At 37.1% G+C, this 14,046-nt stretch overlaps 1 protein-coding gene across 2 annotated transcripts; it reads left to right on the top strand.

The window, feature by feature from the left end:
- Nucleotides 1-1,643: 1,643 nt before the first annotated feature.
- On the top strand, nt 1,644-14,046 carry bcan (brevican). Of its 2 annotated transcripts, none has more exons than XM_073847023.1 (13): nt 1,644-1,728; nt 1,941-2,321; nt 3,034-3,208; nt 4,074-4,201; nt 4,385-4,678; nt 5,710-6,708; nt 6,987-8,003; nt 9,904-10,011; nt 10,114-10,272; nt 12,204-12,286; nt 12,369-12,513; nt 12,592-12,774; nt 13,765-14,046. In XM_073847023.1, exons 1-13 carry the CDS (start codon nt 1,653-1,655, stop codon nt 13,887-13,889), a joined length of 3,873 nt encoding a protein of 1,290 aa, XP_073703124.1. In that variant the 5' UTR covers nt 1,644-1,652; the 3' UTR covers nt 13,890-14,046. The 2 variants fall into 2 exon arrangements, with proteins under 2 accessions (XP_073703124.1, XP_073703123.1); XM_073847022.1 differs by having other exon boundaries at nt 12,589-12,774.

Genomic DNA, 14,046 nt, shown 5'->3' with positions numbered 1-14,046 from the left:
GTTCCATTCAGTCACATGCCTTTAAAACCAGGGTATTCAACCAGAGTCTACAAAAGAGACACATACACACATAAATAAGTCCATAAATATAACGGTACAATTTTATATTAGGTATTATGTAATGTAATAATGTAAATGTTTTAATACAGGTGAGGTCAAAAGTTTACATCCCCTTTTAAGAATCTGCAAAATGTTAATTACTTGACCATAATTAGAGGGATCATACAAAATGCATGTTATTGTTTATTTGGTACTGACCTGAATAAGATATTCACATAAGTGATGTTTACATTTAGTCCACAAGAGAAAATAATAGTTTACCCTGTTCAAAAGTTTACATCCCCTTGTATCTCCATGATCCACAGCTGTGTTTTTTTGTGTAGTGATAATTGTTCATGAGTTCCTTGTTTGTCCCTAAACTGCCTGCTGTTCTTCAGAAAAATCCTTCAGGTCCCACAAATTATTTGGCTTTTCAGCATTTTTGTGCATTTGAACCCTTTCCAACAATGACTCACTGATGCTCCAGAAGGAAAACCATGTATTAAGAGCTGGGGGTGAAAACTTTGAATTTGAAGATCAGGGTAAATTTAGCTTATTTTGTCTTCTGGGAAACAAAGCATGGGGTTTTTCTTCTTTTTAATGCATGGGGTTTTTCTTCTTCTGGAGAAATAGTGAGCGTTTGAACCTTTTGTAGTAGTTGCATATGAGTCCCTCAGTTGCCCTCAGTGTGAAAAGATGAATCTCGAAATCAGACAGTCATTATTGGAAAGGGTTCAAATACACAAAAATGCTGGAAAACTAAAGAATTTGTGGGACCTGAAAGATTTTTCTAAAGAACAGCAGGCAGTTTAACCATTTAGGACAAACAAGGGTCTCATGAACAACTATCACTAAATAAAAAATAAATATAAATCACAGCTTTGGATCATTCTGGTAAAAACAATGTAAACTTGTGAACGGGGTCGTTTTTCATCTTGTGGACTATATGTAAACGTTTTACGTGAAAAATCCTATTCAGGTCAGTACTAAATAAACAATAAAATGCATTTTGTATGATCCCTCTTATTTTGGTAAAATAATGAACATTTTGCAGATTCTGAAAAGTATGTAAACTTTTGACTTCAACTGTAAATGATAGTCTTTATAAAGTAGTATCAAAATATATACCTCTTGGCGGGGGTTTCTGGTCCTGAAAAGGCTGAGAACCCCTATTTTCTTTGACTGAACAGATCACTTAATTTAATGACTTAATGCTGTTACAATAGCTATTCAAATTTTGCAGTCAAGCAGTTTGTTTTCAAAAGGCTTAAAAAAATTCAGTGAGAGTGTGAATTCATGCAATCTGGCAACAGCAGAGGCACAAAGAACTTTCTCTCGCTCTCTCATTTTCTCGCTTTCTCACACAAGGCAGTGTGTCATTTTCCCCTATGAATATCCATGAACTTACACTGGAGCAGAATGCAGTTAAAATAAATGACATAAATTAGCTACATTGCTGTACTGGAAATAAATGTTTGCATCTTTCATTTCAACACAAAGATCTTATGTTGTGGTATGTCACAGTTCCCAGTTGACTTTTATAATGCTGTTCTTTGACTTTGATTCTATATATTGTCTCACTCTCTCTCTTTTTGTTCAGTCTCAGATCAGTGATGTTCCTGCATATACTGCTGCGTGCCATCTGCCTCTTTGTCTTGTCATCTTCTGCCATCCTCAGCCCTGCAGCAGGTGTGTTTCACCTCTACCGTTCAACACAGGATGTAATTAATGATAAATAACAGTAAAGGTCACAGACGGCTCATAGAGTGCAGTTACAGAGTGTATTAATACCCTTCTATTGCTTTTTAGTCTAGAAACTTTGAATATGAAATTGACTATTGAATATGAAAATGCAATTCAGTTCAGTGTCAACTCTGAAATCATTCTTTTCTTTTCCTCAGATGAGACTACATTCCTACAAGTGAACATTCCTGATAGCCCCCCAGTGCCAGCCATTTTGGGGGGCTCCTTGACACTGCCCTGCCTGGTGAGTCTCTCCCGGACCCCATCTTTGGGCCGCCATGCTGTACTGACCCAGCCACGAGTCAAATGGAGCTTTCTTTCATCAAACAGAGAGACAGAGATCTTAGTGGCCCGTGGTGAGCGGGTAAAGGTGAGTGAGTTGTATAAAGGCAGGGCATCACTGCTGAATTATGCAGCCTCTTCAGCTGATCTCACCCTCAGACTGGATGGACTGATACACAATGATACAGGCTTCTACCGCTGTGAAGTCCAGCATGGCTTGGAGGACGCTCATGACCAGGCCCAAGTCAAAGTAAAAGGTGATTGTTATTTAAACTACTTTACATGCAAAGATGACTGGCAGCCCCAGATTGTCTGTGACAAAATTTTAGATCTTGCCACATTTAAAGAACAGTGTTTCGAACCCAAGTAGTAAGAATTTGGTAGCAATTCTTGCTTATTTAAAGGGATTGTTCACCCAAAAATGAAAATGACCCTATTATTTACTCACTCTCAAGCCATCCTAGGTATATATGACTTTCTTCTTTCAAGTCAAGTCAAGTCGAGCTTTATTGTCATTCCGCTACATGTGTGGACATACAATGGAACGAAATGTCGTGTCTCGCAGAACCACGGTGCTACATAAATAAACAAATATAAACATACAACACTAGAAGAGAAATTTTTAAACCTATATATAGCTTACTGAAGCTGTAATCTAACTATACATAAACTATAAATAATTAACTATACATGTAACCCAAGACAAGACTATACAAGTACTTTACATAATACTATACAATATTTGTGCGAGATATTGTGCAAAAGAGGTATTCCGGTTTGAAGAGCAAGTAGTGCATTCATTCAGATGAATACAATTGGAGTTATATTCAAAAATGTACTGGCTCTTCCAAGCTTTATAATGGCAGTGAATGGCTATTGAGATTTATCCATCAGCTTACGCCTGGCAAATAACAATTCATAAAAGCAATGATATATATATGAGAACAGTGACATGTTTTGTGTTCTTAGGTGTTGTCTTCCACTACCGCCATACCTCAAGTCGCTACGCCTTTACTTTTGATGAGGCCAAAGATGCATGTGAGGATATTGGAGCTCAGATTGCTTCTCCAGAACAGCTGCTGGCTGCGTACCACAGTGGTTATGAGCAGTGTGACGCTGGCTGGCTTTCAGATCGCTCTGTTAGGTGAGTGGACAGACACATAAGATAACCAGCTACTAGGCATTTCCTGCATAAATTTGCAGTAGGTGTGATGCAGACAAATTTCTAGGTACTAGCAATTTGTCTCTTCACTCTTAAACTATCAAAATCACAGTCTGATAAAACATATTTACCATTTAACATATGGAATGGATTTCTGTTTGGGGGCAGAGCTAAACATTGTGCTGTTGCAGTGCTTGGGATATATAAACAAAACAAGAAATTAGTTTAGTTAATGGAGTTAAAGGATTAATTCACTTCCGGAATAAAATGTTCCTAATAATTCACTCACCCCCATTTCATCCAAGATGTTCATGTCTTCATTTCTTCAGTTGAAAAGAAATTTACGTTTTTGAGGAAAACATTCCAGGATTTTTCTCCATATAGTGGACTTTAATGGTGGCCAACAGGTTGAAGGTCTAAATTGCAGTTTCAGTGCAGCTTCAAAGGGCTCTACACGATCTCAGCCAATAAATATGGGTCTTATCTAGTAAAATGATTGGTTAATTTCTAAAAAAAAAAAATAAATAAATAAATAAAAGTAACATTTATATACTTTTTAACCACAAATGCTCATCTTGCTCTAGTTCCGCATCCACAACTTTGAACCACCACTGAAGTCCACTACATGGAGAAAAATCCTGGAATGTTTTCCTCAAACCCCTTTAATTTCTTTTCGACTGAAGAAAGAAAGACATGAACATCTTGTATAACATTAGAGTGAGTAAATTATCAGGAAATTTTTATTCTGGAAGTGAACTAATCCTTTAAGGCTTAGTTGCCTTAATTTGAATTTTTAAGCTTATTAGGGTTCACTAAAATGTTTTTATACTATGCTATTCCTTTTTAGATACCCAATCCAGATGCCACGTGAAGGGTGTTTTGGAGACATGGATGGATTACCAGGCGTTCGAAACTATGGCGTGGTGGATAATGATGAACTATATGACGTGTATTGCTATGTGGAGAACATTTATGGTAAACCACTCCCATATCATTGCTAATATTACACCTTTGCAAACAATGTTAACTGTGTTCCGAACTTTTGATATTGGCAAGTAGTCCATATTCAAAGTATGCACTCTAAGATGACTTGTTTGTGATTGTCAGTTTTTAAAAGCAAAAAACTGGTTGTTCATTCATTGATGTTACTGTTTTTAGGGGAGGTTTTTCATGGGTCATCCCAACAGCGCTTTAGCTTGTTGGAAGCAAAGACTTACTGTGAGCAGCAGGGAGCTCAGCTAGCAACCACTGGCCAACTGTACGCTGCATGGAATGATGGTCTGAACCACTGCAGTCCTGGCTGGCTTGCTGATGGAAGCGTTCGCTACCCTATTGTGACCCCTCGTGAACGATGTGGAGGCCCTGAACCTGGTGTCAAGACAGTTTATCGTTTTAGCAATCAAACAGGATTCCCTGAACCACACACTCACTATGACACCTACTGCTTCAGAGGTATTTACAGATATTTTTGAATTTGAGTTTTCCTAAAAGTTTACAAAACTGTCCTATTCACTTTCATCTGTGGTCCAAGGATGCCCAGGAGGGCTACAAAAGTGTTCTAGAGGGTCTGCAATTAGTTCACTCTTGAATTAAAATTTCCCTTACTCACCCCAAGTCATCCAAGATGTCTTTCTTTCTTCAGTCGAAAAGAAATTAGGGTTTTTGGGGAAAACATTCTAGGATTTTTCTCCATATAGTGGACTTCAATGGGGATCAATAGGTTGAAGGTCCAAATTGCAGTTTCAAAGGGCTCTAAGTGATCCCAGACGAGGAATAAGGGTCTTATCTAACGAAGAGACCATCATTTAAAAAAAAAAATACTAATTTAAATATTTCACGTTGGAAAGGTCATGCATGGTTAGTTCTTCATCTGTGTACTCCGGCTCAAAAAAAGCGTAGGGCCCAATGTTGTTTTATTTTTTTTGTAAAGAGCGTTTGACTTTCTATTTACATTCGCTTTGTAAACACTGGGTTGGTACTTCTGCCTACATCATGCGTGACTTACATAATGTGTGAGGTTGTGGCCGCAGAGCTAGTGCAAGATGAGAATTTGTGGTTAAAAAGTATATAATTTTTGTTTGTTTGTTTTAAGAAAATGACCAATCATTTCCCTAGATAAGACCTTATTCCTTGGCTGGGATCGTGTAGAGCCCTTTAAAGCTGCATTAAAACTGCAATTTGGACCTTCAACCCATTGATCCTCATTGAAGTCCCCTTTAAAAATCCTGGAATGCTTTCTTCAAAAACATTAATTTCTTTTCAACTGAAGAAAGAAAGACATGAATATTTTGGATGACATAAGAATTGGTAAATTATCAGGAAATTTTAATTCTGAAGAGAAGTAATTCTTTAGGATTAATATTTTTCCAACATTTTTCAGTTTATGGCATCATGGTAAAAAAAAAAAACTCCTGACTTAAACTATCAATTCCATACAGTCATAACCCTTTGATAAAGGTATATCTTCTACTTTTCCTCTCCAGCAAACAGCAACTCTCAGACAGCCCCACCTATAGACTATATGGCAACCGAGCCAGACGACACCGAGCAGCATATTGTGACTTTAGCAGATTCCCATGAGGAGTATAGTGTGGATCAGATCACTCAACCTTCAGAAAATGAAGCTCAGGGGGCTGTTGAGTCCTTCTCCATTTACAGCACACAGACTGCTTCGGAACCTGAGGAACACAACCACACCACAAGCCCTCAGTTTGATGAAGATAGCACCTACAGAGACTCCACCACCCCAACCAGCACAGAGAAATATCTTGAGTCCACTGAGGTCACCTGGGAAAAAGTTGAATCTGTTCCAGAGATTTACATGGAACCAAAGCACAAGGATTCCACACAAGAAGGAGAACCAGAAATAAAAGCATCAGCAATTGATGGTGTGAAGAGCAGCAATCATAGACACTACCAACCAATGCCAGATACCAACCTACAGCCGGGAGAGCCCATCGACTTCATCCCACCTACAGAAGCTCAGCCAGAGACAACAGAGGAACCGCTCTCCCAACCGAAGGAGATAGATGGGTCCAAACACTTCCAACCCATGCCTGAAACCAACCTGGAGGATGAGGATAAAGATCACGTGACTAATGAGATCTCCATGACCACTGAGGGTACTACACTAGAATATGACTCAAGCAGTGCCACCGTAACTCAACATACTCCTATCCAGTCAAGTCCCTCAACATCTCTACCTGAAGGTTCTACATTAGAAGAAAATGCAGGAAATTTCACAGAAACTCCAGAGCCAGATGAAGACCTGGGTCTTTTTACACACACAACTCAGTCCACCTCAACAAGCACATCCAGCACTGAAGGTTGGTTGGAGGGTTCCGGTGAGGATTTGACCTTGATATCCACACAAAAAACCCAACATCTGGCCACCTCGGATAAATCAGAGACATATGGAGCATCTACACCTGAAACTATGACAGAGAGCTTCTCGTTAACACATATGAACAGTATTAGCACAAGTAAGTACTGAAGAACTAAACTGAGAATTGAGAATGCCTCAAAAAACTGGAATTAAAATTATAATTTAAATTTAAGAGTTCCATATTTGAAAGTTAAAGGTTTTGAGGCCTTTTAAATGGAGAGAATGATTTTAACAATGGATGGATGGATAGATAGTAAAATTGGAAATAAAAATTGAGTAAATTGCCATAAATAAACTTTTATTCTCCATATCCCAATCATGGTTTGCCTTATAAATTACAATAAAATTGTTGTGTTTGGTTTGTTCACATTGCAGCTTTTAAACCCAGACATGAAGACAGTTCTCCAGACCATCACAATGCTGAGGAGACCTCAACTGAGACTCTTTCTGTGTCTGTTGGTGCAGTTGATGATGCTAGTGATTATTCGAATGTGAGCACGACACTGAAGGAAACTGAAACTTCTGAAGGCTCTGCCGATCATGATGACATCCTGCCGGTCACACTGTTGACCACCCCTGCACCTCATCTGTTGGGCACATTGACCACACATGGGCCTGTACAGGTAGAAATCAATTCAACACAGGAAGTGGAAGGTGTCCTCTCTGAAATCACAACTCCATCTAGTCTTGGGATTGTGGAAGAAGAATTTGAGAAGGTGGAGCAAGAGGGGCTTGGAGAGGAACCTAATCAACAAGTCACCACATCCACTGAGCTTAATAGTTCTACTGTATCTTTAAGTGTTGATGCCAGTGATGAGGTTGAGGATGAGGATGAGTCTTCTGGAGAAAGAGAACCTGCAGGAAATGCGTCTTCAGTTATTAAGCATCCATACTCAAATGTGGCCACCATCACTCCTTCTAATCTAACAGATATGCAAGACCACAATGTAACAAATAGTGATAACGATGATAATCAGGCCAGCACTGTGGGACCCACGAAAAGTCTGGAGGTAACGTTTCTTCCTCATGGGACCCAAAGTCCCATCTGGCAAACTGTGGACTCTTCCACAAACCCAGGGGAGTTCAGAGCAGATGTTGAATTCAGTGGGGAAGCAGCACTTACCACAGATGACATCCAAACCTTTGAGGAATCTGACTCCACCAATGCACCCATCAATGAGCAGACAACGCAAACCCAAAAACTATCCACTACGACAGCCAACAATGAAGATAATGATAATGATGATGATAATGACAATGATTATGAACTCATTACTAAAGCAAACACAAACAATTTGGAAGATGAGAATGATGTCAATACCACACCTGAGTTATCCACTCTACCTGCCAGACCTACACAGAGAGTGTTGGTCAGGACAGGCTACATTTCAGGTAAACATGTTGTCTTATCTTCCAGACTGCAGTTTTTTATTTTAAAAACTGCTTGTTTGTCTGTGTTGTAGTAATTCTCCATTCATTTAAAATGGGGAAAATAAGAGAAATAAGAGAGGTTGGACATTTAAGGAGGAAAAAAAACTTGCCTGAAAGTATTTAAGTGCTATTTAATGATGAATAAACTATTAAACTAGTTGAAAAGTACATGTTCAGGCCCCTTAACCAGTTATTTTAGTATTATTTATATACTATTATAGTATGTATTTTAGATGATCTTTTTCATTTGAATTTGTTTTTTGATTTAGTTTTTTTAATGGTCATTTTAATACTTTTGCATTTTATTTCAATTATTTGACAAGGCAACATTTCTAATTTGCATTTAAGATCTCTTAAACTTGATTTTTTTCTTTTACTTTTTTCAATATTTACACTACCAATGTTTTTAAAGAAGTCTCTTCTGTTCACCAAGCCTGCAATTATTTGATCCAAAGTACAGCAAAAACAGCTAAATTTTTTAAATATTTTTACTATTTAAAATCACTGTTTTCTATTTTAATATATTTTAAAATATAATTTATTTCTGTGATTTTGAAGCTGAATTTTTAGCATCATTACTCCAGTCACATGATCCTTCTAAAATCATTTTAATATTCTGATTTGCTGCTCAAAAAACATTTATTACTATTATTGTTGTTGAAAACAGCTGAGTAGAATTTTTCAGGTTTCTTTTTATGAGAAGAAAGTTCAGAAGAACAGCATTTATCTGAAATAGAAATCTTTTGTAACAATATAAATGTCTTTATCATCACCTTTGATCAATTTAAAGCATCCTTTCTAAATAAAATATTAATTTCTATCATTTCTCTCCAAAAAAAAACAACCTAAAATTATACTGACTCCAGGTTTTTGAATGGTATAGTGTATAATGTTACAAAAGCTTTATTTCAAATAAATGCTGATCTTTAGATCTTTCTATTCATCAAATAATCCTGAAAAAATGACTCATCTGTTTTAAATATTGATAATAATAATAATAATAATAAATGTTTCTTGAACAGCAAATCAGCAAGGATCACGTGACACTGGAGATTGAAGTAATGATGCTGAAATTTTAGCATAATTTTAAAACATTTAAATGGAAAGCAGTTATTTTTAATAGTAAAAGTATTTCAAAATGTTACTTGCTGTACTTTGGATCCAGCAGAAGAGACTTCTTTAAAAACACATTAGAAATATTACTATTCAAATACTTTTGACTGGTGGTGTATATTTATTTCACTTATTGTTTTAGTTTATTCAGTTCAGTTTTAGTTACTAATAACAACACTACTTTAAACATCTAAGAGTGATGGCACCCTCTGTTGGTTGTTGAAATTTCTTGAGCAAACGATTTGTTCTCAAAAGGGGGCGCTGTTTCCCTCTAAAAAGTGTAAGATACATCTAAATACCTGGAAATTTGATAACTGACATGCACTAATCTGCAATGACTGATTAGCATGTCTTTCAAAGAGTACAGTGCAGACAGATAGAGACACAAAGAATTTTCTGAAGTGTGTAACCCCCATCACAACAAATAGTTTCAGTCGTGCATGAAGGAAGCATTTGGTTTAGTGGGGCCATGATGACTAGAAACTGATAACAGAACAATTGGAAAGAAAGGGCGATGTATCCGGTGTTGCTGCAGCATGTTTTATGTAGATAGAGGTTAATAGAACCAATCAGAGATTCAGTTTTAGACTGTTTTTTTTTTAGTTGTGGTCCACATGTTTTATTTCACACTCTTAGTGCAGCTTGCCTGCATTGCATAGTAGCACCACCTTGTGTTTAGTATAATCATGTTTTATTTTAAATCCTCGATTTTTATAGTAAGCTATAAAAACATGTGAATGGCTTTTAGATGCATGTCTGGAGAACCCTTGTAAAAATGGAGGCACATGTGTGGATAGCGGAGCAGGTCATAGGTGTCTCTGTCTACCCACTTATGGAGGAGACTTTTGCGAGACAGGTGAGTAATCTGCATACTTCATTATATGTCTATGCTGGAAAAAAGATGCTTTTAAATGTGTGTGTGTTTTTTGGTAACCTGATGTTAATTCTCCCAACAAAGATCTAGAACACTGCGAACCAGGCTGGGAAAAGTTCCAAGGGTTTTGTTACAAGCATTTCACCAAAAGGCAGAAATGGGAGGTGGCAGAGCAGCACTGTCGCATGTGTGGAGGTCACCTGGTCTCTGTTATGTCACCTGAGGAACAGGAGTTTATCAATGGTACGTCTGAACAAGTGCTCGTAGAGTCAGCCCTGTTCCTGTTGATCTAATCATTTTGACTTCTTGTCATATGTTAAAAAAAAATTAACTTGATGGAACCTGATTTGAACCTGATGGAATGTGTTTAACAATGTGTCATAAGACAGGCTGTCAGTCTTTGCAAGCAGCATTTATTTTTCAAAAACTCTTTCTGCCAGTAGGTGGCACAAAAGTGAGTGCCTTTATGAGTGAATTATCAGTTGTTTAACCATTTCCTTAGGCTCATTTAGGTACAAACCAAGTAAAGTCTTTATTACAAGTAAGTCATTGAATTACTTACTTAACCTTAATCTAAAAACAATGAAACTCCTTTACGGAATGTTTACTCAAAGACGTGAAGCTTTTTTCATCGGTAAAGAGCAAAAATGTTTTCTTTAAACTGTAATTTAGCCTACTCAGTAATAACTTCTTGTTTTTTGAACTTCTTGTTTTTTTTTGTTGTATATCAGAAAAGCTGTACTCTTGATTTGTGTGATACTGCTCGAATGAGACATATAATGAAAATATGACTTTTTCAGTGTTTAAATCCTACAATCGTATCCCCAGTGTATCTACCAACCTAGAAAATGTGGAAAGAAAAACCTAGTAACCAGTGTTGCCAAGTCTGCGGTTTTCCTACGAAATTGGGCTACTTTAACACTGTTGCTGTGGGTTGAAGCAGCCCAATAATGTAATATTTGGCTACTGGAATGTTAATTTTATTGGGGGAATCCTGTCAAAAAATGTCTATTTTACCTCTCGAATGCAACTTTAGGCCTATTTTTGAGAAGCAATTGGACAGGTTTTGTTGTGAAAACCTGGCAACCCTGCTAGTAACTTTGTTTTGGTAAGCCTTTCTCTGAAAGAATTTGAAATAACAATCCGCTTAGATTTTGCTCCCTCTGTGATGTAGAAAGGGAATCTTATTATAATATTACCTCCCTTTAATCTGCATGTCGTCACCTACGGTGCCGTAATTTTGTTTTCGCAACGACTATTTAAAGTTCCAGCCTCAGAGGAGACAAGACTAATATAAACATGCAATTTCTTTCCCAGCTGTTTACTTTCACAGACATAACCGACTGTTTTTGTAACTCATTTGTGTTTTTAACATAAACCTGTGTGTATTTGACAGTTTAAGCACAGTAAGACATGAAAGAAAACTAGTTTAGTACTTACATGACGTGTGACAGCCGCTTTCTGTGCGTGTGCTTCGAATATGTGCACTCAGAAAACCGTATATCAGAAGTTCAAACTAATATGGCTTTAAAACGCATGATTTCAGTGCGATAGACATGATAATCAAAACCAAACAGATGTTTTTTTTTTTTTTATCAGAGTATCTGAGGTACAAACTATAAAGGAACAGAGCCTATTCTGAAAAAGGGGCAGGGAGCAGCAGCTCATTTGCATTTAAAGAGCCATGCACGAAAATAGTGTTTTTCTGGTTTCATTTAAAATGGGCATTTTCAAAATTATATAAATGATCTATGGGGTATTTTGAGCTGAAACTTCACAGCCACAGTCTGGGGACACCTGAAACTTCTATTACATATTGTAAAAAGGGGCAATTTTTTTTTTTTTTTTAGCTGTGTGTCAAATAAGGTGTGTCAAACTACTGAAGCTGTTTAGCTTACAGTACATAAAGGAATTCATAAAGGACCAGGTTTGTTGACATAACATTGAGAGGCCCTGCATTTTGTTTTGTATTTCTATACAATCATCAAAGCGTTGAAAGGCTTTGAACATGTCACCTAATTCATGCGATTGAATGAGGGTTGTGTTAAAAGCTCCTGTGCATGTCTGTCATATATGGTGCATCCGGGTGTTAAACTGGAACTGGCGTCTATGTTGTGTCTTACTGACAGCGTATGCTGGTTCTTTGGCATTTCTGTGTTTTTCTCTCTCTTTAGATAAATACAGGGAGTATCAGTGGACGGGTCTCAATGACAAAACCATTGAGGGAGATTTCCGTTGGTCAGATGGGAACCCACTGGTAAGTCTACATGACAAAACATCAAGTGTTTCTTGATGAAAATCTTAACTATTCCAAAATTTGACCTGTCTCTCTGTATCAGTTGTATGAGAACTGGTATCGTGGACAACCAGACAGCTACTTCTTGTCAGGGGAGGATTGTGTTGTCATGGTGTGGTACGATGATGGCCGATGGAGTGATATCCCTTGCAACTACCAGCTGTCCTACACCTGCAAGAAAGGCATTGGTGAGTACATCACCATTTGTGGGAGTGCTGGGGCCCAGGAAGTGAAAAAGTTCATCATGGTTTGTTTTTCTTCAGCAGCATTCTGTGGTCAACCCCCTCTTGTGCTGCACGCTAAGATGTTTGGACTTCGTCAACTAAAGTACAGGGCCAATTCACAGGTGCGCTACTACTGTGAGCCAGGTTTCATCCAGAGACAAAACCCTATCATCACATGTCAGAGCAACGGACAGTGGGAGGAACCTAAGATCACTTGTTCACCAGGTGAAGTAAATTTTATTATATTATGTTATATTTAGTGCTGTCAAAATGACCACGTTAAAGCAGGCGATTAACTTTTCCAGTTTAACAACGTTAAAATACTACTGCTTCTGTCTCTTTCTTCTTGACAAGAATTGCATTTATTTTAAGATGACATTAAACAAGAGATGTTTCAGACGCGAACTCTACTTCGCCTCAGCAACAGGCACAAATGAGATGTTGTCAGGCCATATGTCAGTAAAAATGAATTTTCCTGTCTAGTCAGCCGTAGCACATGCTCAAATGTGGCGGAACGCGCTGTAGCCTGTATCATTTTATATTAAAGCACGAATTTAACTATAAGCGTGTGTCAGATCCGTGTCATGTTTAGCAGTGGTAGCTCTTAAAGTAGTAGCAGTCAAATAACCTAAAAACCCAGCTGCTGTGACGTCTGTTAATCAAAGAACAAAAGGAAACAAATTAAATCAATAACTTTTGAAGCTTTAAAGATCTATCTGTATTTCATTTAGAATTTAGTGTTTGGTAACTTCAATTTCCTACTTGCCGAAGGGCACGGGTAAATAATTGTTTTAAGTTCCCTTAAATTATTCTTAAGTCTTATAAATGTTAAAATTAATAGCTCTTATTTATATTGTAATGTTAAATGGCTATAGTCAATGGTTAAATATTAGGAAAAAAATAATTTCTTAAAAACATCAGTAATAATGGTATCAGTGATACTCGCCTTCAGTCATAAAAAAATATGCCATTAAAAATATACTGTCTTTATGTTGTTTCTAGATTAATTTGAAGATTGAATTTGACATTACTGCAATATTAAAGTATATTTAAAAACCCTGAATGTTAGATGGGATTAATCGTGATTAATTTCAGGAAAAAAAAATGTGTGATCAATTTGTTTTTGTTTTTTTATCAATCGACAGCACTAATTATCTTATTGAGCCATTGAATCCAAATTGCTTTGGGTGTTAATTTCATGTATTTTGCTCACAGTGGGACCAGCGTACTCAAATGGAGAACTGGTAACATGGCCAGGTCAGAACAAGGAAATAATCATAGAAGAGACAACAACAAAAACAACAACACCTGAATATGTGGATATAAAATGGAACTTTTAAAACTATCACACAGCATAGTAGCATTTCATTGTTTCTTTCACTCTTCTGTTTATCATGTCATCCCTTCAATTATCCTCCTAAAAAACATTGATCAACTCTACAAAGTTCTTCATATGTGACCCTGGACCACATTTGGGTAAATTTTTTTAAAATTGAG

Source organism: Garra rufa, chromosome 9 (genome assembly GCF_049309525.1).
Source record: "Garra rufa chromosome 9, GarRuf1.0, whole genome shotgun sequence".
NCBI classification, from domain to species: Eukaryota; Metazoa; Chordata; class Actinopteri; order Cypriniformes; family Cyprinidae; genus Garra; species Garra rufa.
Note: the sequence above shows the minus strand (reverse complement) of the source record. Positions and strands in the feature narration are given on the sequence as shown.

What these genes read in the sequence shown, in the direction of transcription:
- bcan (XM_073847022.1), top strand. Translation starts at nt 1,653, where the DNA reads ATGTTCCTGCATATACTGCTGCGTGCCATCTGCCTCTTTGTCTTGTCA. An exon ending in TGACACCTACTGCTTCAGAG is followed by an intron (nt 4,679 to 5,709) that starts GTATTTACAGAT and finishes TTTCCTCTCCAG; the next exon opens with CAAACAGCAACTCTCAGACA. An exon ending in AGGAGACTTTTGCGAGACAG is followed by an intron (nt 10,012 to 10,113) that starts GTGAGTAATCTG and finishes CTCCCAACAAAG; the next exon opens with ATCTAGAACACTGCGAACCA.